Consider the following 27,236-nt stretch of genomic DNA (forward strand, 5'->3'; position numbering starts at 1 on the left):
CATGTAATCTGCTGACACTTGAGTCTGTAGACGTGATGCAAAACTAAAGGCCTGCTCTCTGAAGTGGATTTACAATTATCCCGTAGTGCTATTTGAAGAAGAGCAACTAAGCTTCCTTTATCCTTGCCAACATTTATCTCTCAACCAAAAAAAGACCATGTATCTGGAACCTTGAGAACTATATACAGAAGGATCCAGGCAGAGGAGACAGAATGTTAGCTGCTTTTCAGTGTGTCGACAGTCATAGGAGATGTATATCCATGATACTCCAGCCATGGATAGGAGACAGGCTTGATAGCCTAGCTAATCATCTCTCACCAATATTTTGTGAATATCAAAAAAATGTATGTTTATATGATGCAGCCTAGGTACAAGACAGCATTCCCTAACACCGATTTCAGGGGGTTGTTGTCTTAGACAGTTAGATCCTGGATCCCCTGGCGAGGTTAACCCTGTAATGGAATTGCTTTCTGTTTCACCCCCGAGCCAAACAGTTGCAATCTTGCTTTCTGAACCGTGTCCCCCAGTCTCCAAGGTAAGCACATTATTCTCCAAATGAACTAGCAAGTCACCAATTACTGAACTCAAGTGACCTGCGTGAAGCCCCTTTTTTGAATTACGGTGATGATATTGAGGTGCTATTCAACAGTACAGACTGTCTGATGGTTTAAGTACATGGCTGCCTTGTGTTTAATGTAAATGTGGTTCGTTGAATTTCATAGCCTATTTGAGCTGTTCATTGTTTCTTTCCTTCTGTCAGCTCTTGAAGTGTCAAAGCCAGCTCATTCTCAGCTTCTATTTGGTAATCTCTAAGTCAATACAGAAATGTCAAAAACTTTTCATAAGGCTGAAATTCAAATGCATGTATTGATAAAATGCCTACAACTTCCACTTAGTCCAGGGACCCTAGAATGGCTGTGAAAAAGCAATTTATAAAATCCCAAAGTGCCTGTGTGACTGTTTCAAATCCACTCTCTAATGTATACTCAAGGGATCACAGAATCCCTTGAGTGCCAACGATTGAAAGCTGAAATCTCTCCAAAAGATACACAGGACCTAGGTATATAACTTCACTGCATTACAAAAGGATTCACAGGATATAAGAAATGAGTTTTCTCCATGACACAAGGCACCAAAAGTCAACACAGCCCCAGCCCTTAGTCCAAGATCTCCACTGTCTCCAAGGAGCTGCCTTGATCAACTCCTGCATCTTGATTTATTTTGCTTTTCTTATAACATGTACAGTTCTGTGATGGTGTGAAGAAGGTTGAAATTGAGAATTACTGAACAGAAACCTGAAAGGATGAACCAACACAGAACTCAACTTGTCAACATCTCTAAATCTTTCGTTATGAGATTTTCACTTGCAAACCATACACGTAAGCCCCATCACCTTACACCGAAAATAAACATCTGTACTCCTGCCACATGGACTGCTGGTGATGTCTACGGAGTACTGATTTATTTTGTAAAAACTGAAAGAAATACAGGCGCTGGAAATCAAAAACAAAAGCAGAAGTTGCTGGAAACACTCAGCAGGCCTGGCAGCATCTGTGCAGAGAAAGCAGAGTTAACATTTCAGGTCCGGTGACCTTTCTTCAGAATGGAAGAAGGACCCGAAACATTAACATTAATTTATTTTTCTCTTCTCTATTTCTTGTTCTCCATCCTGCCTTTTTCCCTCTATCACTCTCCTCTATGTCCTTTTTTTTTCTCTTTGTAGTGCATACAAAGCTGTCAGAGTTGCAAATCCTATGTCTTTGCTAGCTTTTGCTGGAGGGCGGCTTTGGAGTCAGCATGAGGGAAGCGAGTTATTGGAACTGCTGTGAACATAGAAACATAGGAGATAGAAGCACGAGGAGGCCACTCGTCCCTTCGAGCCTACTCTGCTATTCATCACAATCATGGCTCAACGTCCAACGTAATATCCTAATCCCACTTTCTCCCCAATACCTTTGATCCCATTCACCCCAAGTGCTGTACCTAGTCACCTCTTGAATATATTCAATGTTTTGGCATCAACTACTTCTTGCGGTAATGAATTCCACAGACTCAACACTCTGAAGAAATGTCTCCTTATCTCCGTCCTAAATGGTCTACCCTGAATCCTCATACTGTGACCCCTGGTTCTGGACACACCCACCATCGGGAACATCCTCCCTGCATCTACCCTGTTCAGTCCTGATAGAATTTTATAAGTCTCTATGAGATCCCCCCTCATTCGTCTGAACTCCAGTGAAAACAGTCCCAACGTAGTCAATCTCTCCTCACATGTCAGTCCTACCATTCCCGGAATCAGCCTGGTAAACTTTCACTGCACTCCCTTGAGAGCAAGAGCTTCTTGCGGCAGTCCTGACTCTTGTGCCACCTCCTGCTCCCCCGCAAGAGAACAACTGGGAATTACCAGCACAGCCCACACATGTTCAGAATAGCTGTGCTCAGCTGGCAAGGGCAGTCTCAGGTGTGAAGGGCAGCAGTGGATGCAGGAGCAGTTGTAAACCTGGCTTCCAGCACAGAAAGAAACTCACTTCAGACTGAACCCCCATTGGGACTGAGCCCCTTGAAAAATCATTTCCAGAAAACAAGCTTCAGGTCAGCGCACAAGCACAAATCCCCTGTTCATTGCAAACGGCTGAATGATCACCCCAGCAGCATTTAAATAGCATGAAATACATATGTGCATCACTTCGACACAAAGCAGCGTGCAGCTGGTAATTCGACAGGATGTTTGACTGGGCCAGCAGAGTCCTAATTATCAGTGAAAGCAAAGGAAGCTGACAAAATAATGGGTACCCCCAACATTTAAAGGGTATATCGGGAGGCTGAGGAGATGGTGCATAACTGTGGAAATAGTGGGAGGTTAAAAAGGCGAAAAACGGGCTGGGGGAGCAGGGATTTCAATGCACAATTATCTCCCTCTTGATCAAGGCAATATAGGAAGTGCACTGCTTGGCTGCATGCTTAATAAGTGTCTAAAATGCATGTGAGGTACAGCACAAGTTGAACCTGGTTTTCACTTCTCAAAACCAGCTTTTATTGCATAAACCTTTGGAACAGTCTGAAAAGGTAAGATCCTAAGAAACAGGACCTGAATAAGACCCAAAGAACCCGCTCTGTCAATTCAATAACACTGTGGGAAACACCAAGAATGAATGAAGATATCGCGGCCCATTACAGTATTCAAAGTGTACAATAATGGCTCCGGGTATCATCTTGAACAAAAACCGAAAGAACTGCGGATGCTGTAAATCAGGAACAAAAACAAAGTTGCTGGAAAAACTCAGCAGGTCTGGCAGCATCTGTGAAGGAGAAAACAGAGTTAACGTTTCGGGTCCGGTGACCTTTCCTCAGAACAAAGTCATAGACTTGTACAGCGTAGAAATAGAGCCTTCAGTCCAACTTGTCTGTGCTGTCCAAATATCCTAAATTAATCTCGTCCCACTTGCCAGCATTTGGCCCACATCCCTCTGAACCCTTCCAGTTCATGTACCCATCCAGATGCCTTTTAATCATTGTGCCCACCTCCTCTGGCAGTTTATCCCATACACGTGCTACCCTCTGTGTGAAAATGTTGCCCCTCAATTCCCTTTTAAATCTTTCCCCACTCGCTCTAAACCCAGTCCTCTAATTTTGGACATCCCTGCCTTAGGAAAAAGACCTTGACGATTCACCCCATCAATGCCCTTCATGATTTTATAAACCTTTATAAGGTCATCCCTCAACCTTCAACGTTCTAGGGAAAATAGCCCCTGCCTATTCAGCCTCTCCCAAAAGCTCAAACCCTCCAACCCCAGCAACATCCTTGTAAATCTTTTCTGAACCTTTTCAAGTTTCACAACCTCTTTCCTATAGCAGGGAGACCAGAATTGAGTGTATCTTGTGAAAGAGTTTTGTCATGGGCTCATCTGGACTGAATCACAAGAATACCTAATCTCAAAGGGAATAATAATTTGTAACACATGAGAAGAGGGTGTTAGTTGATTGGCAAGTGAATGCTGATTGGTACAGGCATACCATAATATAGAATATGTTACACCAAAAATATACATATTTTATTATTATACAAGGGGCCTCTGATTTCCGAACTTTTGACTTATCAACGTGATCCAATGTAGTGTGTAATTTTAAAGATCCAAAATATAGACATTTTCTGTCCTTCCAAACAGCTCCTTCATATTGTCCTGCATTTTATTTCACCTTGTGTACAAATCGACTTGTGAATGGGCTCGAGAACAGAATCCGTACACAACCTAGAGACTGCTGTATAGATGTCACAATATATAATTCCCACCCCGTACTGAACCAATGTGGCCTCTTCTGAGAAACCAGATTAAAATCTGTCCTCAATTTAGGGACAGATAAAAGATCTGGGAAATTCTGTGCAAACAAACGCCCCGCAATCCACATACACACCTATGCAATCGAATCCGTTCAGGAGATCGTTCTAACCCTAGTAATTGGATGGACGTAGGCTGACAGTTAAAAGCAGTAAGGTGGAAGGCCCTGCGGGAGAAGGTAAGCTTTTAAAAGTGAGAACAGGTTTGGATAATCCCCACTGTGCATGTTTCATTGATCCAAAGTAGCTGCCTTTCTTGTCAGCTGTTTTCAATCTTTAAAAGGTCACACTGCAGATCAGAGGTCAACAAGAAACCATCCTTATACATGTGCGCTTGTCTGTAAAATATATCTTGGTTTATTTTCTATTTTTCTCTTCTGCCTCCTTGCTTCTCAATATTCCTCCGGTTACTACCTCCCTGTCTTGCATCACGGTTTGCTGGTAATAATTTTCAGCAGCAGAGAGGATCAACATGTTTTTGAGGCATAGCTTCCTTGCATGCACAGCTTTCAAAGACAATTCTGCCTAAAACAATTCTGTATCTCCCTAAAATATACCCAACAATGCGTCTCTGCAATCAGAGAAATGTGAACATTTGGCTCTTCTTCAATATTTAGGGGAGTCGGTGGCATCGTAGTAATGTCATTGGACTAGCTAATCTAGAACCGCAGACCAAAGTTCTGGGGACAGGGATGCAAATCCCGTTGTGGGAACACCACCAACTGCAAGTTCCACTCCAATTCAATCACCATCCTGACTTGGAAATATATATCGCCATTCCTTCACTGTCACGGGTCCTGGAATTCCCTCCATAATGGCATTGTGGGTCAACCTACAGCATGTGGACTGCAGCAGTTCAAGAAAGCAGCTCACCACCACCTTCTCCAGGGAAGCTAGAGATAGGCAATAAATGCTGGTCAGCCACCAATGCCCACATGCCATGAATGAATACAAAAAAAGGCAGATGGTAAAATTTTAATCCAATAAATATATAATGGCAACCTTGGAACCATTATCAATTGTTGTAAACACTTATCTGGTCCAATAATGCCCTTTAGGGAAGGAAATCTGCCATCCTTACCTGGTCTGGTTTACATATGACTCCAGATCCATGGCAGTATGGTTGATTCTTGATAGAGATGGACAACGATGCCCACATCCCATGAAAATAAACAATATTACAAGCCCTCAGCTGAGGCCAATGGTGAGAAAAGTGAACCGATAATTTGTAGCTAGGCTTCTGCCTTCAAAACAAGTATTGCCTTCAGATCCCTGGGTCCTATGATCTGGAATGCCCAACCTGAACTCAGTGTCATAGAGCTGTACACCAAGCCCTTCAGCCCAACTTGCGCATGCCACCAAGTTTTCACAATTTAAACAAGTCCCGTTTGCCTGCATTTGGTCCATATCCCTCCATACCTATCCCATCCATGTACCTGTCCAAATGTTTCTTAAATGACAAAACTGTACTCCCTTCCACCACTACCTCTGGTAGCCCGTTCCAGACACTCACCACCCTCTGCATGAAAATATTGTCCCTCTGGACCCTTTTGTTTCTCTCCTTCACCTGTGTTGCCTTAATTAGGCAATTAGTCTGTTTTAAAGAGTGTTACTTTCATTTATACGTTGATATTGTTCAAAGTGCTGAAACTCTCCTTACCCGTACAGGAAGTGATCCTGATTAAGGACCTGGATTAGCTAGTCCAATGACATTACTACTACGCCACCGACTCCCCTAAATATTGGAGAAGTGCCAATTGTTCTCATTTCTCTGATTCATGTCCCAGATTTCTCAACAGATAAATCTAATCGCCCACTGTATCTCAAATTATCAATGCAATAGGAATGAAGAGGGGGGCTGTTAGGATAAAAACGCATGGATTTGTATCCATGGGCAGTAAGATCCAGATGGGAAGAGGGGAAACAATTGTAGCCTGGAGGACAAAGAAGCAAAACCTATAAGTAAACCTCCTCCTCTGTAACTTTATTCAGTATATTCAGATAGACACTTCAGATAGTTCTGCAAAGAGAAATGGGGGGTGAGGAATTAGGTTTGAGGGGACCATGACAAGATTCCATCAGTGTATATTCCATTTGAGAAAATGTAAACAAGACAGCTGAAAGCCGAGCTGGAGTCAGTCAATCAGCTCAGGAGCCATAAAAACATACAGATTGGAGATTGGAAATGTTAAAACACCCCTGTTCCTGAAATGAAGACTGAACTATAAATCAGAACTGGATGAGAACTTGTACATTCTCTCTGTCACTCAACAATCCGCGGCAAAGACTGAACACTTTGGGGGGCAATTCCAATATACCAAGCCAGGTGACAAATAACTCCCAATGAATGATAGGGAATAATAAAGAAAATTACATATCAGAAATAAAACTAACATGCCTGCAAATCAAATTGGATGGATTATTCAAAGAACTGGCATAGACACAATGGGCTGAATGGTCTCCTTGAGCATTTTAAGATGTTATGATTCTACAGTTGCAGGTGGATCACACTGGGAAATTCACCAGAAATGTTAATTTCAGATACTGACAGACGCACAGGGGAATCCTGACACCAGTTTCCAGAGATTCCCAGAGAATTCCTGGCCGCACAGGACAGGCAGGCAAATCTCACCTCATGTCCAGTGAGATTCTGGTAATCATTAACACTGGGAATATGGTAAGTACTTTTCAGGAAATCTCCAACGATCCCTGAAAGCCAAATGGTTATTAGATGCCTTTGTGGGGGATTGCTGATGAGACCCCAAACACCAGGCAGACATCAAATGCCCTCAAATGAATTTCTTCAGCAAAGTCCGACAGCCACGAAGGAACTAAAATAGAAACTTGGGTCAGGTTATGATCATAAAGCAGGATGTCAACTTAACACCATGTTGGCTGTCAGTCGATCCCACTGTAACACAGTGCCTCAGTCTCAGAATCAATGTGCAGTGACAGCAGAACAGCAGACAATCCCAAAGGAGAGAGGAGATGGGTTGAACTGCAGAAAAGCAATTGAGGGAAACATTTCAGAATCACATTCCAGTTCAGATGTGTAGCTTGTCACGATAGCTAGATTTCTGAGAAACTGTCACAGCGACAGCAACCTTCTCTGCTAAAATGAAAATTGTCTCAAGTTAATAGGCTTTTCCGGGAATGCATTTTCCTTCAGGGCAGCAGGTCTCAAGGTTTGATATTGAAAGTAATACATTACTTGTCTCCCATTTCTCGCAAAAAGTGCCTGATCAACTTAAACGGTCATATTTGTTTCATGCCTAGTAATGGGCAGAGTACAATTGTCTATATACCCAGTTCATTAAAGGATATGCTCTCTGCCTTACCTATAGAAAAAGCTGGATGGTGTTCTTTACTTTACCTAAAGTAAACAGCACTATTCAGCCCATCATATCTATGCTGAATCTTTGAAAGAACTATCCAATGATGAAGGATATGTGTGGTTTGTTTGTGTCACTGCCTTCCTTCTCCTTCATTGTCAGAACGTCTCAGCTCATCTGCAGAAACCCTCAGTCACACCTTTGTTAGTTCGAGATCTGACTTTTCCAATGGATTATTGGCCAGACGCACATATTCTGTACTCCCTAAACTTGAGATCATCCCACTGCCCGTGTTCTTTTGCGTGTCAAGTGCCGTTCTCCCTGTCCTCTTTAACCTACCAGGTCAAGCAACATTCGATTTAAAAAATTCTCAAATTTGTCTACAAATCCCTCCATAGCCTTGACCCTCCCTACCTGTGTATTCTCCCCAAACCCCACAACCCTCCAAGATACCTGTGCTCACCTGATTCTGGCCTCTTCAGCATCTCCAATTTGCAATACTCCATCATTCATGGCTGTGCCTCCAGTTACCTCAGCTCGAAGCTTTGAAATCTGCTTCTTAAATCCCTCATTGTCCAATCTTTTTGTTACCCTTTAAGAAGCTCCTTAACACTGACCTATTTGATAAAGATTTCAGCCATTTGGCTTAATAGCACTTTACATACCACAGTGTCTGATTTCCCTTCAAAACTCTCTTGCAAAGATCCTTGGAATACTTTATGACATTAAAGTTGCTACATAAATTTAGGTTGCTGTTGAATGGAGAATAACCACATCTTCCTCCCAATGGTCTCAGACCCAACAGGAATTCCCCAAAGATCCTCAGACAGTACCTTCCAAACCCATGACCACTTTCCTCTAGAAGGACAAGGGCAGCAGACATATGGGAACACCACCACCTTCAAGTTCCCCTTCAAGCTACTCACCATCCCGACTTGGAAATACATCGCCGTTCCTTCACTGTCGCTGGGTCAAAATCCTGGATCTCCCTCCCTAATGGTATTGAGGGTCAACCTACAGCAGGTGGACTGCAGCAGTTCAAGAAGACAGGTCACCACCACCTTCTCAAGAGCAACTAGGGACGGGCAATAAATGCTGGCCCAGCCAACGACACCGACATCCCACAAAAATGAATAAAAAAAGCCCTCCTCAAGTAGTTCACTATGTTAATTGTATATGAATTATAATTACATTTAATTGGATGCAGGTTTTGTTAATTCATTCATGGGATGTGGGCATCATTGGCCAGTGGTATTTATTGTCCATTCCTAATTACCCACAGGGCAGTTAAGAGTCAACCATGTTGCTACATGGAGTCACGTGTAAGATAGGACAGGCAAGCTAAATATAGCACATTGCCTGCCCTGAAAGATATTAGTGGACCAAATGGATTTTTATGATAATCGACATTGATCGCAATTAGGCTATTTGTTTTTAATTCCAGAATTTTATTGAATTTAAATTTTATCATCTGCCACAGTTCAGTTTGAACTAATGCTCCCTGAACAATAGCCTAGGGTTCTGGATGAATAGCCAGTGACATTACCTCTACACCACTGTCTCCTCATAAAGCACATCAACTGTATATTCACCTGTGCATCTATGGAAAGGAATAGATTGAAACTGTCAAGTAAAAGCAAAATACTGCAGATACTAGAAATCTGAAATGAAAACGGGTAGAGTTGGCAAAACCTAGCAGGTCGCGGTATCCGTGGAGAGAAAAACAGGGTTAACATATCAGAGATAAGATATTAACTATGTTTCTCTCCCCACAGATGCTGCCAAGCTTGCTAAGTTTCTCCAGCAGTTCCTGGCTTTTTTAATTTTAGATTGTGTGTTGAATGAGGATGTACATGTTTGTAATGTGCATCGTTGTAATAAATGGTCATGAAACTATGTAAAGATTGGCTCCTGTTCTCACCTATATCACTTGGCTTTCTCTAATACATTATACAGGCAGACTTTCCCAGCATCTTATAGCACTGAACAGGCCATCTCTTGCTCCAAAGGCCCACTATCAATCTCCCCATCATCTCCAGAGTTCCAAAACACTAGTCTCAGTGTTTCCAAAGCTGTTACCATCATCCCCATGCAGCTGAACCCAGAACTCCTGTTCTATAACTTCTCTGTCCAAGGTGTATAACAAGAACCGGGATACCCAAACTTTGGGTTGTGAACCCCCAGTGAAATTACAAGTTCCAAGGTAACAATGGCTGCCTTGATACACAACCTGAATGTTAACAGCTGCAAGGCCCCTTTAAATCCAAATGCTTTTTCTTGGGGTGGCACAGTGGTTAGCACTGCTGCCTCACAGTGCCAGGGACGCAACGTTCAATTCCACCCTTGGGTGATTGTGTGGAGTTTGCATATTCTCCACGTGTCTGTGTGGGTTTCCTCCGGGTGCTCCAGTTTCCTCCCACAGTCCAAAGGTGTGCAGGTTAGGTGTGGTTGGCCGTGTTAAATTGCCCATAGTGTCAAGGGATGTGCAGGCTAGGTGGATTAGCCTTGAGAAATGTAGGGTCACACTGATAGGGTAGAGGGATGGGTCTGGGTGGAATGCTCTTTGGAGGGTCGGTGTGGACTCGATGGGATGAATGGCCTGCTGCCACACTGTAGGGATTCTTTAATTCTATAAGGCCTGATTAATGTTGCAAAGTAAAAATCCACAGATCCCTGAAGGTAGTAGGGCAGGTAAGAAAGGTGTTTAAGATTGCATACAGGACACTTTCCTTCATTAACCGAGGCACAAAATACAAGAATGGGGAAAGTTATGCTGGACGTGTATAAAATGCTGGTTATGCCACAACTGGAGCACCGCTTACAGTTTTGGTCACATTATAGGAAGGACATGATTGCACAAGAGAGGGTGCAGAGAGGATTCAGCGGGATGCTGCCTCGAATGAGGGGGACAGCCTGGACTGTCTGAGCTCTGTGGTAAGATTGCAGTAGTTGTAGCAAAGGTTGAGTGAGGTTGTTAGAGGTGTAGCAGATTATGAGGGTCTTGGACAGAGTGGATAGGAAGGTACCTTTTCAACTTGCAGAGGGTTCAATAACCAGGGGCAAAGATTTAAGGTAAGAGGTAGAAGACTAAGAGGGGAGTTCAGGAGAAATGTTTTCACCTAGAGGGTGGTAGGAATCTAGAACACACTGCTTCAAAGAGTGTTTGAATCAGAAACTCTTGAAACACTTAAGCTGTATTTAGGTATACACTTGTGTCGCCATAGCCTCTAGGGCTATGGGATTTGTGTAGTCAGACCTTTGCTGACTGGAGAGGAAATGATGGGCCAAATGGCCTCTTTCTATTTATGAGTCTTGGATCAAGAAGGTAAGTGCTCATTGATTTTTGAATTCCCAAAATGGTGAGCTTCTTCCAGCCTCTCCACCCTCACCTGTGCTAAACCACCAAGCTCTCCCCATCTCCGAGATCACAAAACCCAAGGCATTATAGTGGAGACAATGCCAGGGAAAGTTTTGAGGTGTACTGAAGCAACGTGTTACTAAACACACTGAGCCTTGAAAAGAGATGCTGGGACAAGTGATTGAAACCCTGAAAGATTTAGATTTAAATTAGCAATATAAAAAAGAAGAATTTCAGGGAATTATAGATCTTTGGAACTGGGCAGTTTATGGAAATGGGTGATGCACCAGGCTCAGTTTGGAAGAGGCAGAGATCCGGGGGGCTGTGGGGCATTATGGAATGTCTAATACATAATGGGCTAGGCAACTGAATGGTTTAAAAACATGGATGAGAATTTTAAAAGTTAAGATGCTGTTATACCAGGGCCAAATGTAGTGGGAGGAACACGACGTATGAGATAGCTTGTGGTGTGATGGCCTTTGACTCATGCAATAACAGTAAGAAAAATTTGCAATTAGTGCAAAAGACTTAGTTAACTAATTTTTTTTGCCAAAAGGTTTTAAAAAACATGAATTAAGTATTTGTATCACTCACAAAGGGAACAATTGAGTTTCTTTTGATAAACAAGAAATACTAATCCAGATGATCTGGCAAGCCTTAACCTGGAAGCAGTACCAATAGGAAGGAGGTTAAAATAAGGAGGTTGTGTGGCAGAGAAACAAAAAGGGAAAGGAAGGAGCTGGAAAGAAGTCGTAGTCAAGAAGTCGAGTGAGAAAGCTGGAGTCTGAAGGGTTAGAAGGCCTGTTGAGGACTGCTGCCACTGTTTACTTTCCTTTTGAGTGATTGAAGCCTCAGAATTAGCCATACCGTGTTCAGGTCAAGGCAGTTTTCCTAGACACAGTCCTCTGTGACCAATGGGAGCAAAGGGTTGAGAGGATCAGAAATAAGTCTGCCATTGTGTGGAAGCTTACAAAGACATAATCTGTTTTCCATAGACACTGTTGCCTGCGGAGAATTGGCTACGTCCTTGAAGGAGTCGGACAGGAATTCTGTTTGTAGGAGATCCACGCTTGGAAGGACATTGTGGCTGAAACTGATGCCATATAGGTTGAGTGGGCTTCTGAGAAGATCTGCAAGTTCCATCTTTATTTGTATTAGCTGTTCCATGTAATTTGGAGTTGTGCAAATTGTGATTTCCCTGTTAACTTATTTACAGTGATTCTTGATTCAGCTGAAAGTAGGTAAAAATTAGATTAAGTGAAATCTTATTTGGTCATTTCTTCATTTGGAGATTGTTTGGTAAATTTGGTTCTTTTGAATTATGGATCCCTATCCAGAGCAAGAAGCCACAGGGTTTTGTATGAGCTAAAGATAACAAAGGGTGCAAGCTGAAGGGGGACCAGGAAAAATACTGGACTAGTATGAGTCTGGAGGAAGTAACAAAAACATTTAATAAGTATTTTCCAGCAATAGCTGGTGAGAAGATAACTGCCTTTATCCCCAATTTTGATAGTACTCAGGGTGGAAAAACAATATAGGAATTCAAAGGGAAGATCAAAGAAGTGAAATCCATCAAATCTATTGCATTCACTGTCTATTGTACTTTCATAAATAGCTCTTGTCACAGCAGGCCTGTCAGTATCCAAAAGGCAGGTGAAACCTCACCACCAATATATTGACAGCTCTGCTGTGTACTTTCGGTATTTATAAGTGTCACAGAATTAGTGTGTGTTTTTTTCCCACTTGTCCAGAGATTAAGTACTGCCCCAACCTTTGTGAACAGTCAGTCAGGGCAGCAGTCAGCTTATCTGATGACAGGGAAGGGAAAACCCATGTAAACTAAACTCATAACAGCAGGCATTAGAGCTGCTTGGCAAAGCTGTATCTGTCCTGGCCAGTCAACTGGCAAGAGCAGACAAGATTGCATCAGAATGATCAAGCAGACTCGACACATTGGTTTTGCTGTTGAAGCTATTTTAAAAGGTCATTCAATGCTACAGGACCATGCAGTATCTGTAAACTCACTTCAGAATCCAATCTGTACTTTGCGCCTCACTTTTGTCAAATAGATATTGGCAATTTTCTCAAAAGTGAGTGCTCCTTGAGGCACTCATCTTTCAGTTTAATGCTTGCCTTTTCCATTCCTATATTCCTAGCTGTTGCTTTTCATGTTCCCACTTTATTCCTCTCTCTGCCTTTGCACCTTATGCCCAATGCAAACATTGTTTATAGTGTACGTAACCTCACCATTGTTTTCAGTTCCTTGCATGGCCTCATCCTCATCCCTCGATATACCCATAACCTTACAATTCCCACTTGTTTACCCCTGAGACTCCTTCAATGCTGGCCACTTATTTATCAAGCACTATTAGAGACCTTTATTTCAGTTGACTAAATCTAATCTCTGAAATTCATTCCATAATCCTCCCCTAGTGTCCTCTTCACCTTTCAGACATTCCTGAGGTGAAACTCCACTTGAATTGTACCTCTATGACCAAAATTTTGGTTCCTTGCCTTAATTTCTCCCTCTGTGGTGAGTTGTCAAGTATTATTTGATAACACTCCTGTGAAGCATTTTACAATGCTAAACGTGCTACAGATTTTCAGGTTCATGCTACTGAATATCTTTGCGATGGAACATTACAAAAGGCCCACCCGCCTGCACAAGTGGATATGAAAGATTCTCCAGTGCACTACTTGTAAGAAGAGCATGGGTGTTATTCCTGGTGGCCTAGTCAATATTTACCCCTTAATCAACATCAAAAATACAAATTAGCTGGTCATTGTAGCATTGCTGTTTGTGGAACTTGTTAAACTCAATCTGCAAGCTACATTTCCTATAATAAGGCAGTGCAATTCAAAAAGACTTAATTGGATATAAAATGATTTGGAATATCTACTAAGCACTAAACACACTGCAGTCCTGCCACATCCAGTAGTGAATGGGGATGGACAATTAAACAACTCACTGGAGGAGAAGACTCCACAAATTATCTCCATTCTTATTGATGGAAGAGCCCACCACATCAGTGCAAAAGATAAGGCTGAAGCATTCGCAGCAACCTTCAGCCAGAAATGCCAAGTGGATGATCCATCTCGCCCTCCTGCTGTGGTCCCCAGCATCACAAATACTAGTCTTCAGCCAGTTTGATTCACACCATGTGATATCAAGAAATGTTTGGAAGCACTGGATGCTGCAAAGGTTTGGACTTTGACAACATTCCAGCAATATTACTGAAGACTTGTGCTCCAGAACTTACTGCTCCCCTAGCCAAGCTCTTCCAGTACAGTTACAACAGTGGTATCTACCCGACAATGTGGAAAATTCTTCAAGTACGTCCTGCACACAAAAAGAAGGACAAATCCAACCCAGCCATTTACCAACTCATCAGTCTACTCTCAATCATCAGTAAAGTGATCGAAAATGTCATCAACAGCGCTGTCATGCAGCAACTGCTCAGCAATAACCTGCTCAGTGATGTCCAGCTTGGGTTCTGCCAGGGCCACTCAGCTCCTGATGTCATTACATCCTGGTACAAACATGGACAAAAGAACAGAATTCCAGAGGTGAGGGGAGTTTGACAGCTCTTGATATCAAGACTGCATTCAACCGAGTGTGGCATCAAGGAGCCCTATCAAAACGGGAATCAATGGGTATCGGGGGCAAATTTTCCCGTGTTCAGAGTCATACCTGAGTGGTTGTGGTTGTGGGACGTAAGTTATCTCAGCTCCAGGACATCTCTGCAGGAGTTCCTCAGCGTAGGGCCCAAGGTTCATCAATGACCTGCTTCATCAATGACCTACCCTCCATCATAAGGTCAAAAGTGGGGATGTTCGCTGATGGTTGAAGTATCATAGAATCCCTTACAGTTTGGAAGCAGGCTATTTGGCCCATCGACTCCACACCGAACTCTGAAGAGCATCTCACCCAGACACACCCTATTACCCTATCCCTGTAACCCTCCATTTCCCATGACTAATCCACCTAGCCTGCACATCCCTGGACACTTTGGGCAATTTAGCATGGCCAAATCCACCTAACCTGCACAAGTTTGGATTGTGGGAGGAAACCGGAGCACCCGGCAGAAACCCACGATGACGCGGGGAGAATGTGCAAACTCCACACAGACAGTTGACTGAGGATGGAATCAAACCCAGGTCTCTGGCACTGTGAGGCAGCAGTGCTAACCACTGAGACACTGTGCCACTCAATACTCAGGACCATTGGCGACTCCTCAGATACTGCAGCAATCCATGTTCAAATGCAACAAGATCTAGTTAATATCCAAGCTGCGCTGACAAATGGCAAGTAACATTTTTGATTAGAAATAGTCAGCATGGCTTTGTGAGGGGCAGGTCATGCCTCACAAGCCTTACTGAATTCTTTGAGGATGTGACAAAACACATTGATGAAGGCAGAGCAGTGGATGTGGTGTATATGGATTTGAGCAAGGCATTTGATAAGGTTACACATGGTAGGCTCATTCAGAAACTAAAGAGGCATTGAACTCAGGGAAATTTGGCTGTCTGGATACAGAATTGGCTGTCCAATACAAGACAGAGGGTGGTAGTAGCTGGAAAGTATTCAGCCTGGAGCTCGGTGACCAGTGGTGTGCCGCAGGGATCTGTTCTGGGACCTCTACTCTTCGTGATCTTTATAAATTATTTGGATGAAGAAGTGGAAGGGGGTGGTTTAGTAAGTTTGCTGATGACATGAAGATTGGTAGGGTTGTGGACAGCGTGGAGGGCTGTTGTAGGTTGCAACGGGACATTGACAAGATTCAAAGCTGGGCTAAGAAGTGGCAGATGGAATTCAACCCGGAAAAGTGTGAAGTGATTCATTTTGGAAGGTTGAATTTGAATGCAGGGTTAATGGCAGGATTCTTGGCAGTGTGGAGGAACAGTGTGGGGTCCACGTCCATAGATCCCTCAAAGTTGCTACCCAAGTTAATAGGGCTGTAAAGAAGGCGTATGGTGTGTTGGGTTTCATTGGCAGGGGAATTGAGTTTAAGAGCTGTGAGGTTATGCTGCAGGTCTATAAAACTCTGGTTAGACCACACTTGGAATATTGTGTTCAGTTCTGGTCGTCTCATTATAGGAAAGATGTGGAAGCTTTAGAGAGGGTGCAGAGGAGATTTACCAGGATGCTGCCTGGACTGGAGGGCAGGTCTTACGAGGAAAGGTTGAGGGAGCTAGGGCTTTTCTCATTGGAGCGAAGACGGATGAGAGGTGACTTGATAGAAGTGTACAAGATGATGAGAGGCATAGAGTGGATAGTCAGACACTTTTTCCCTGGGTGGAAATGACTATTATGGGGGGATATAATGTTAAGGTGATTGGAGGAAGGTATAGGGGATATGTCAGGGGTAGGTTCTTTACACAGAAAGTGGTGAGCATGTGGAATGTGCTGTCGGCAGTGGTAGTGGAGTCAGATATTTTAGAGACTTTTAAGCGACTCTTAGATAGGCACATGGAGGATAGTAAAATGTAGGGTATGCAGGGTAGGTCGGCATAACATGTTGGGCCTGTACTGTGCTGTACTGTTCTATATTCTATATTCATACCACACAAATGCCAGGCAATACCCACCTCCAGTCAAAGTCAAAGTCAGAGTCAGAGTCAGGGTCAATCTAACTAAAAAGTGGACGCATTACATAAACACAGTAACTACAAGCGCAGGTCAGAGGCTAGGAATACTGCGGTGAGGAACTCATCTCCTGACTGCCTGAAACCTGTTCACCATCTACAAGGCACAAGTCAGGAATGCAATGGAATACTCCCTACTTGCCTGAATGAGTGCAGCTCCAACAACACTCAAGAAGGTTAACACCATCCAGGACAAGACAGCCCACTTGATTGACACCACATCCACAAACATCCACTCCCTCCATCACTGATGCTCAGTAGCAGCAGTGTGTACTATCTACAAGATGCACGTCAGAAATTCACCAGAGATGCTTAGACAGAACCTTCCAAACCCATGACTACTTTCTTCTCAAAGGAAAAGGGCAGCAGATACTTGGGAACACCAGCACCTCCTGCAAGTTCCCCTCTAAGCCACTCACCATCTTGACTTGGAAACATATTGCCATTCCTTCCTTGTCACTGGGTCAAAATCCTATAATTCCCTCCCTAAAGGCACTGTGGGTCAACCTATAGCATGTGGACTGCAGCAGTTTAAGAAGGCAGCTCAGCAATACGTTCTCAAGGGCAGCTACGGACTGGCAATAAATGCTAGCCAGCCAGGGATGCCCAATCCCATAAGTGAATGCAAAAAGTGTTTGATTAATACCCTGAAGATTTATTTGAAGCTGAGAAAGTCTAAGCTCAAGAATGAAGACTCTGAGGAAAAGGCTTTTTAGATTCTCAAGAATGGGAATTGAAGCCACAATTAGGTCAAGCTTATAGATGTGATAGAGGAAGAAATCTCTCTGATGTTTGAATGCTGTGAAGGAATGCCATTGAGGTTAACGAGATTGAAACTCAGTAAAAATACAAAATCTTTAAACTTGTGTTATGTGTGAATAGTTTGATTTATTCTATTTTCCTTTATTTCTTTTGTGTAATAAACCTCTGTTTTATGGCTAAAGTGGAATCTGCCGCATTGTTTGTTTCAGTGAAAAATTACCTTGTTAAAACAAAACAAAACAGAGCATGACCTATCAAGTCAGATTTCGGTTTGGGATCTCATTTATCCAGCCACAACATCTGCTGGGATTATAACAAAATGCAAATCTTTCTTTCTTGCTTGCTTAATGCTTATGACAGTGTGTATTTTTTTTAACTCTTTCATGGGATGTGGGCATCACTTGTTGGATATTCCTAATTGCCCTTGAGAAGGCGACAGTGAGCCACCTTCGTACTCACTATTGTCCATGAGGCACAGGTACTCACACAATGCTATTCAGGAGCAGGTTCCAGAGTTTTGATGGAGCGCTGTGCTAAAGAAACAATATAGTTCTAAGTAAAGATGGTACAAGTCTTAGAGGGGAGCCAACAGGCTGTGGCATTCCTATATGGCTGCTGCTTTTGTGCTGATGAGCAGTAGAGATCACAGGTTTGGCCCCAGTGCAACAGTGCTCCTGTTGATAATACACTTTTCAAACTGTGTACAAGTGGTGGAGGTAGCAAATGATTAAGTCTGTGTTCGGCATGCTGATCAAGTGAACTGTCATTGAACATCAAAGGATGATGATTACATTCTGGCTTGTTGGAGATGGTCATTGCCTGGCACTTGCTACTTATCTGCCCAAGCCTGGATTTGAGCATGGACTGCTTCAGAAGAGTTGTGAATAGCACTAACCAGTGTGTTACCATCAGCAAATATCATCACTTCTGACCTTATGATGGAGGGAAGATCACTGATGAAGGAGCTGAAGATGGTTGAATCTAGGACACTGCCCTGAGGAACTGCTACTGTGATGACCTGGGAGTGAGATGATTGGCCAACCACAACTACAACCATTTTCCATTGTGCTAAGTTTTTTTTTTTCCCCAGAGTTTTCAGCAGACAGCTTTCCCTCCCAATTCCCATTGATTATAGTTTTTCTAGAGCTCCTTGGTGCCACATTGAGCCAAATGCTGCCATGATGTTAAGGGCAGCCACTCTCACCTCACCTCTGGAGTTTAGCTCCTTTGTCAATTTTTGAACCAAAGTTGTAATGAAATTAGGAGCTATGTGGCCCTGATGGAACCCAAACTGTGTATTGTAAGTCAGCTTGATAGCACAGTTGATAAAAATCTCCATCATTTTGCTGGTGATTAAGAGGAAACTAATGTGGCAATTTCTGATGAAGGGTCAAGGCCCAAAACGTCAGCCTTCCTGCTCCTATGATGCTGCTTGGCCTGCTGTGTTCATCTAGCTCTACACCTTGTTATCTCTGGCAATAACTGGCTGGGTTGGATTTGTCCTGCTTTCTTTGGACCAGACATACTTGGCAATTCCCCACATTGTTGGATAGACATGAGCATTGTAGCTGTACTGGAAGAGCTTGGCTAGGGGAGCAGCAAGTTCTGGAGCACAGGTCTTCAGTACTATTATCATAATGTTATCAGAGTCCGTAGCCTTTTCGGTGTTCAGTGCCTTCAGCAGTACAGAAAAGTAGAAACATAGAAAACAGGAGCAGGAGTATGTTATCGCAATTGAGCATCCAGATCAGTCCCCTATTCATGCTATCTCCTCATACCCTTTGATCCCTTTAGTCCTAATAAATATTCCTAATTCTATCTAGAAAGCATTCAATGCTTTAGTCTCAACCACTTCCCATGTTAGTCTTTGGGTGAAGAAATTTCTCCTCATCTCAATCCTGAATGGACTTAGCCCTTACCCTTAAGCTTCTACTGCTGGTTCCGAATTCCCTTGACATTGCATGGAGTGAATCAAACCAGCTGAAGTCTGGCATTTGTGATGCTGGGAACCTCAGAAGGAGGCTGAGATAGGTCATCCACTTGGTATTTCTAGTTAAATATGGCTACAAATTAGATCACTTAGTCCTGTCTAGTGCATGTTGTTTTAAATTGTTTGGCACCCGAGTAGACTTTGTTGTAACTTTACCTGCATTCCATCTTTAGCTATGCCTGGTGCTGCTCCTGGCATGCCCTCCTGCACTCCACTAAATCATGGTTCATCCTTTAGCTTGATGGTAAATGGTAGAGTGGGGTCTATGTTAAACCAGAGATTACAGATTGTGGTTGAATACAATTCAGAAACTGTCATTAGCCCACAGAGCTTCAATGACACCCCACTTTGTGCTGCTAGGTCTAGTTGGAAGCAATCCCATTCAGGACAGAGGTAGTGCGGCACAATATGACAGAGTATGGTCAGTGTAAAGATGGGAAATTGTCTTCACAAGGAGCATGATGGTCACCCATATCTATATTGTTCTGAACACTGACCTATATAAGTAGAATTGAGAAAAGGCTTATCAAAGGAGTTCTGAAGAAGGGGTCACTGAACCTAAAATGCTAACTCTGCTTTCTCTCCACAGATGCTGCCAGACCTGCTGAGTTTATCCAGCAATTTCTGTTTTGATTATATGTTAAGGATAGTCTTATAGGAGTAAAATGAGGTAAAAAGAAACAGAAAGTTCAGGGAGGGAACTCCAGAAGTTAGGACCCAAGCAACAAGAGGCACGGTTACCAATGATGGGCCAACTGAAATTCAGCATGTCCAATCTCCCAAATGACGCACTCAGATTTTCAAGTTGGACTTGAGCCCACAGCCTACTAACATGAGCCATCTCTCGCCTGGCAACACGGACAAACATCCAACAGAGCTGAAGCCTACCTGATACAATCCATGGTCAAGCAGAATGATTTCAGTTTTGTTGGTTCGAGTGGACTTTCTGACCAGCACATTGCCAGGATGTGGGTCACAATGCACGAAGCCATTTACAAAGATCATTTCACTGTACATCTTCCCTAGGTTTTGAGAAATCTGAAATTTAAAAAAAAATGAAGTGTGGATTGTGACATGAGATTTTATTTTGTTATATTCAGTTAGTATTTCCGAGCAAGGGTCAAACTCCATCCTTCTCTTGTTTGATTGCCATTCCAGTAATGTTTCTCTGAAGAGGCCATGGCATAAATGACAGCACCTGAGGAACTGGAGGATCTGAGGGGAATTGTCATCCAGCATGGATTCAATGCCTTCAGAAGGTGGCAGAGTTCTGGTTTAACAGATCCCTGAGCTTTCATCATATGACCTGTCACATTCAATCATTTCCTCCTCGTCAATCATCCTTTTCTATAAAGCTTTTCTAACCAATAAATAAACATCTTTAAAAAATTGAACAAAATAAAGACTTTTTAAGGCCTTGTACTTTTTTCCTACAAGACTCCAAGTCAATCCTGCAGTGCCGACAACCCCAGTTGAAAATCAAGACAGGCCCCATTTTAATATGACCTTGTTTCTTTAACTTCTCACAGGATGTGCGTGTCACAAGCAAGGTCAGCATTTGTTGCCCGTCCTTAATTACTCTTGCAGTGAACGGCTTGTTAGGGCCATTTTAGAAGGTAGTTAATAATCAAGTGCTTTGCTGTAGGTCTGGAGTCACATGTAGGCCAGACCAGTTAAGGACAGCAGCTTTCTTCCCTTAAGGACATTAGTGAACCAGAGGGATTTTAATGTTAATCAATGATTTACACTAGTATTGCTGAAATGAGCTTTACTAATTAAATTCAAAGTCCATTAGCATGGTGTGATTTGAACCCACGTCCCTATTAGCTTGGACCTGTAGATTACTAGTCTACGGCATTACTGCTACAACACCATCTCCCCTGGAGGGTTGCTTTTGAATAGTTAAAATCTCGCCTGTTGGAGAAAGTCTGCTACAAATAAAGCTTGCTTAAAATGACAGCCAAATCTCATTCCCAAGTAGGTTCACACTTCTGGCTCTATCACCTCCACCAATAGAAAGCAGTACATCAGCAGAAGCACAATTATAAATTGGAACTCTGATTGCATAGACTCCTAACTTTTGGCAATGTCATGATCAGGTTTCATGCATATTCTCTGTGCAGAACTGGCACTCTTCACTCTTGATATGAGCCTGAAATTAAACACTGACCTCAACATATGCCTTTCGGCATCAGAAAATAAGAAGGGAGGGAAAGGGGAACAGGAAGGCGATGATTTCTCTGGTAGCTGTGACCTGCTGTGAAGTCAGTCATGAGATATCAAGGATATGGAGCAAAGGTGCATCTTACTTCATTTAAGTTCACTGCCAGGTAAGGATGGCAGTTTCATTCCTTACAGGACATTAGTGAACCAGATGGGTTTTTACCACAATTGACAATGGCTATATGGTTGCCACTGGGCTAGCTTTTCATTTCAGATTTTTTTTATCAAAATCAGTGACAACTGAATGCCTGGCTATGGTACATAATGAGTAATAGCATGGTATGTGGCAACTTGACCCTCTTGTAGAAATAACTGGTAATTTAACCAAAGGCACACCTGTTGTGTCAGGAGCTTGAACATAGAAAGAAAGTAGCTTCACACTTGGTGCCATATGAAGTCTTTTACAAAGTTGCTGTATCCAACCAGAACGTGCAGTCTCCTGAAGCAGAACTGCAACCACTTCCCGGAAACTGATCTTTTTTATTATTTATTTAGGTGGTTCAGCCAGCATTTACTGCCCTCCCCTAAGTGCAGAGAGGGCAGTTGAAAGTCAGCATTTCGCTGTGGATCAGGAGTCACACGTAGGCCACCCCAAATAAGGCTAGCACGTTTCTTTCATTAAAGGGCATTATGTGAACTGGATGGGTTTTTATGGCAATTGACAGTTTATTTAATTCAAATATCACCATCTGCCATGGTAGGTTTTGAACCCATGTCCCCAGAACATTCACCTGGGGTTCCAGATTACAAATCCAGTGATATTACCACTACACCACTGCCTCTGCAAGTGGAGGTCTGTTGCCCTGGCAGTAGGGCTGCTGCTCTCCCACTTAAAGGTGTCTCTGTGATATTGCTAATGGCCCCTTGGCAGCGCCCACACCAAACAGAAACTGGCCATCGTCCCTAACTGGGCAAGATTCCTGAGGTGGTATCCAAACTGACTACCTGAGAAGACCACGCCTGATGCCCATGGTCACTTCCATGTTCCCAAATAGCAATTGGGATCCACCTAGGAAAATACAGTCCTTTGACTCTCAGGTTTTGAGTTTGAGTGCCACGTCAGAAATTTGAGCATGCAATACAAGCAAACTGTTGTATTAAAGCAGTGCTGCAAGGTGGGAGGTGACACCTACGTATCAGACCTACCCATTTAAATGGATGTAAGAGGTCCCACAACAATAATCTTATGATTAAACAAATTACGAACAGTAGATCATTCTGCTCCTTGAACCTGTTGACATTGTAGCTGACCTGCTTGTGTTTCATATTCTACATTTCCATCTACCCCAAAACCTATGATTCCCTTGACTAACAAGAATCTATCAACCTCCACCTTCAAAATATTCCAGGACCCCACCTTATAATCAGAGAAATGAAGACTATCTGTATACACAAAAAATAAAAAACACATTTAAAGAAAGTGAAACTCTCTCCTACATATAAAATGCATGCTACTAAAATGTGAGAATGCCTCTAATGTCCTTTATATGCATCCAACATAGACAGGTAAATTAGGATTCTAACATAGACAGGTAAATTAGGATTCCACAATATACCAAATAAAACAAAGCCTCACATTTGCTGCCACGCTCCACACTTTTCGACTCCTGGAACATTCAGTTCTTTGAAGGTTTTGAATTGGAAGAGTGGTCGAGAGCATTCCTAATCAGTGTAAAGACAATGGTTGCTCCTGGTTCTTCAATATTCAGCCCTAGAAACCTCAAATATACCTGCATTCCTCCAATTCTGGCTCCACCGTACATCCTCAATTTGATCTCTATGGTGACTGAATTGAGATTCTGGAATTTCCTTCCTAAATCTCACAACTGCTTCACCTCTCTTTCATCTTTTAAGATGTTCCTTCGATGTTACCTCTTTGGCTAAGCTATCGGTCACCTGCATTATCATCTCCTTTTATGCTGTGTCAAAATTTTTACTCCTATGAGTAACCTTGAGATGTTTTACTAATTAATACTGCTATATCAATACAAGTTAGGAACATAAAAGCAGCAGTAGGCCATTCAACCCATTGAGCCTGCTCCACTTCATGAATGGATCATGGCTGATCATCAACCTCAATGCCCTTTCCCCACATTATTTCCACATCACTTGATGCAACTAGCCTCCAAGAATCTATCAATTTGAACAATACAAAGCAATCTTTTTATTTTCCTTACGTACTATGCAAGCCAGCAAGCTGTAAAAATGGTATCATTCAGAGAACAGAGTACCAGTGGTCGCTATACTTGACGGTTTAAAAATATTAGTCACATTCGGTACTATCTAGGACAAAGGATATCACTTGTTGTGAACTTTTTAGCAGGTCACATAGAGCAGTTCAATGTTTAATGATCAATTAATTGTGGGCTGATTGGATGGAGGCAATCAGAGAAGGTTGTTCCCTTGAAGGTGCTAGTCAGTCAGATACTTTGGAGCAGGAAGAAGAGAGTCCATCCTCAAAAAGTAGTGCCATGACAGGCTCTGAACTGTTAGGAATTAGCTTCACCTCCTGGCTCAGTAAAATTCTCTGAAGTGTTGGGATTAGGGATCAGGTAAAGCCTTAGGAGCAGTGGGGACTGAGAACAAATCATGGACTATTAATGGTTCAAGGCAGGTAAGAGTAAGTATGAAGAAAACCCACAAGCAGTATTGGCTTTATGCAGCTGAGCAGAATTAGAGCTCAGAGAATTGCAGGGCTGTACCAATTTGCTGAAGTTGGATATCTGTGAAAGGCTGTACTTATATTTGGAAGAGGTGCTAGACTGCAGTGTCCAGAACCCAAGCAAGCACTGTCTTAATTTGGAGTTTATTATTATATATAAACAGTTATTATATATAAGCTAATGCACTACCAAAAGTTCAGATGATCGCAGTGTTTTTGAGTGGTATGAACAGAAGATTGCTCAACACTACACTAATAGATGAAAATGATGACTTGTTAATGAATAGCTGAAGTCAAGAACCAGCACTAGTTTTATAGGTAATCATCCATGTGTACCAACACAGATGTGAGAAAAACATTTCAACCCCTTTTTCTTAATGAATGTGGGGACAAAAGTGATAAAGGGATTGCCAGACAGGAACCAAACATTTTGCCATCATTACCTGGTACAGCTTGTCTTGCTAAATTCATCTGTATCCCTTAGCCTCCTGTCTTGAAAGAAAAGGGCAACTGGAACATGGAACCACCAGTTCCTGCAAATTCCCCTCCAAGTCACTCGAGATCCCGATTGGAAACATATCGTCACCTTCTCATCATCATTTAGCGAAAATCCGGGATCTCCCTTCCAACAGCACTCCCTAATAGTAGATGTACATACCCCACGAAGATCTCCCCATCACTTTCATTCCCATCACCACAAATATAGGCACAGTTAGAGGCAGGCAGTTAATGCCAATTGGCCAGTGATGCCCACATGAATGGTCAAAAAAGCTATGTGCGAGTAGATTTTGAAAGTACTGGTATAGCAGATTAAATAATAATAAAGTAAGCCTCTGTCAATGTAAGATAGATATCCACAGGTCGACAACAATATCTGTACAAGGTCATGGACTTCTAATGGAAGGAAGACAATGAGCACTCCTTTCTGGAATGTCCAGAGTATGTTAAACAAGTTGAGATAACAAAGCCATTTGCAACCATTGGTTACAGCTAACCACACCGTTCAATGCCTGGATGCAGTTGTTGACCAGCTCACTGAGCTGGTAAATTTGTTTGCAGATGTTTCATCACCATACTAGGTAACATCATCAGTGCGCCTCCGGTGAAGCGTCAGTGTTCTGTCCTGCTTGCTATTTATGTGTCTCGGTTTGCTGGGGTGGGTGGCATCACTTCCAGATTTGTTTCTTAGTGATTGGTATATCAGGTCCAGCTCTACACGTTTATTAATGGAGTTCTGGTTTGAGTGCCAGGCCTCCAGGAATTCTCGTGTGTGTCTTTGGTTGGCATGTCCTAGGAAGGCTACATTGTCCCAGTCGAATTGATGTCCCTCTTGGTCCATGTGTATTTAAATGAGTGAAAGTTGGTCATGTCTTTTGGTAGCTAGTTGGTGTTCATGAACCTTGATGGCTAGTTTCCTTCCAGTTTGCCCTTTGTAATGTTTTTAGCAGTCTTTGCATGGTATCTTGTAAATAACATTGGTTCTGCTGTTGTGGGAGACACACAACAGCAAGCGGGACAGAACACTGACGCTTCATCAGAGGCACGCTGATGATGGTACCTAGTACAGTGAAGAAACGTCTGCAACCAAACTTACCAGCTCAGCGAGCAAGTCAACAACCGCATCAACAACAGGCTACAAATCTTCTCAAAACCTTGATCAATGCTTGATGGCAACAGCACACACAAGAACATGATATGTGGTACCCACATTTCCACTACAGAATTAAATCAATAAATAACACAGCAAACCAAAGCTCTTTGAGAATTCCAGATTCGCCAAGACAAGATGATGTGCTTGTGATCTCTTGAAGGAGTTTTGGCACCTATATCTCACATACATGAACATGCATATGTTTTATTTGTATGTTAACCTGATATAATAAAATGCATTAATTAGATTTTTCAATAAGTCATGGCTTTAAAACAAGTATTAGAGACAAAGATGTACAACGTTATCCTATAAGAGCTCTACATAGCAGTAATAAGATAATATTACAACATCCAATATAACTCAATGGGAATGGACTGTGTGCTTCTCATTGCTTTTCTAAACAGCTAGCACAAATTGGATGGGCCAAATAGTCTCTTTCCCTGCTGTACTGTTTTATGATGCAATGATAGCGTAGCATCAGCAGAAGACAGGCAAAACCAAGAAGACGCATGAAAGCAGTCAGTTTCATTAATATCTAACATAGATCAAGGTATTGGGCTCCTCCAGTGGACACAAGTATCAGCTGTTCACAGTGCAGTCACTTCTACATTGGCGAGGCCAAATGCAGACTGGGTGACCACTTCATGGAACAACTGTGCTTAGTCTGTAAGAACGACAACAACTTCCAGTTGCTTGCCATTTCAATACACTATTTGCATCCTAGCTCTGCTGCAGTGCTCCCAGTGAAGCCCAATGCAAGCTGGAGGAATAGCATCAGATTTCCCACTTAGACATTTTACTGACTTCAGGATTTAACACTGAGTTCAACAAGTTCATGCTGTGAACATGGTCCTCCATTTTGATTAGACCCCCTCCCCACTAAAGTGCCTTGATGGCATAGCTTTGCCCTCAGCAGGATTAACTTAATTTCTTCTATTCATAACCTATCATCAACAACTATTTTGATCTACATTGCTCCTTTACCACCATTAGCACTCCTACTGCCTTTTGCTGTGGGCACTCTCACCATCTATTCCACCCCCTCCACCACCACAACAGCGTAAAAGCCATTATTTTCTAGCCAGTTTCAGTTGCAAAGAAGATCGTTTGAACTTGAAACATTAACTCTGTCTTGAAAAATGCTGAGTTTCTCCAGCGATAGTAGGAACTGCAGATGCTGGAGAATCTGAGATAACAAGGTATAGAGCTGGATGAACACAGCAGGCCAAGCAGCATCAGAGGAGCAGGAAGGCTGACGTTTCGGGCCTAGGCCCCC

The 27,236-nt window shown here is 42.6% G+C and overlaps 1 protein-coding gene across 1 annotated transcript in view; it reads right to left on the bottom strand.

Annotated features, from left to right (window-relative positions):
• adck1 (aarF domain containing kinase 1) overlaps positions 1 to 27,236 on the bottom strand; it is a 399,982-nt gene that overhangs the window by 63,299 nt on the left and 309,447 nt on the right. Inside the window, exon 8 of the mRNA XM_048600420.1 lies at positions 20,313 to 20,462. Coding sequence (XP_048456377.1) covers positions 20,313 to 20,462 — 150 coding nt within the window. The remainder of the gene's footprint in view (positions 1 to 20,312; positions 20,463 to 27,236) is intronic.

Source organism: Rhincodon typus, chromosome 8, assembly GCF_021869965.1.
Source record: "Rhincodon typus isolate 14 chromosome 8, sRhiTyp1.1, whole genome shotgun sequence".
Taxonomy (NCBI): Eukaryota; Metazoa; Chordata; class Chondrichthyes; order Orectolobiformes; family Rhincodontidae; genus Rhincodon; species Rhincodon typus.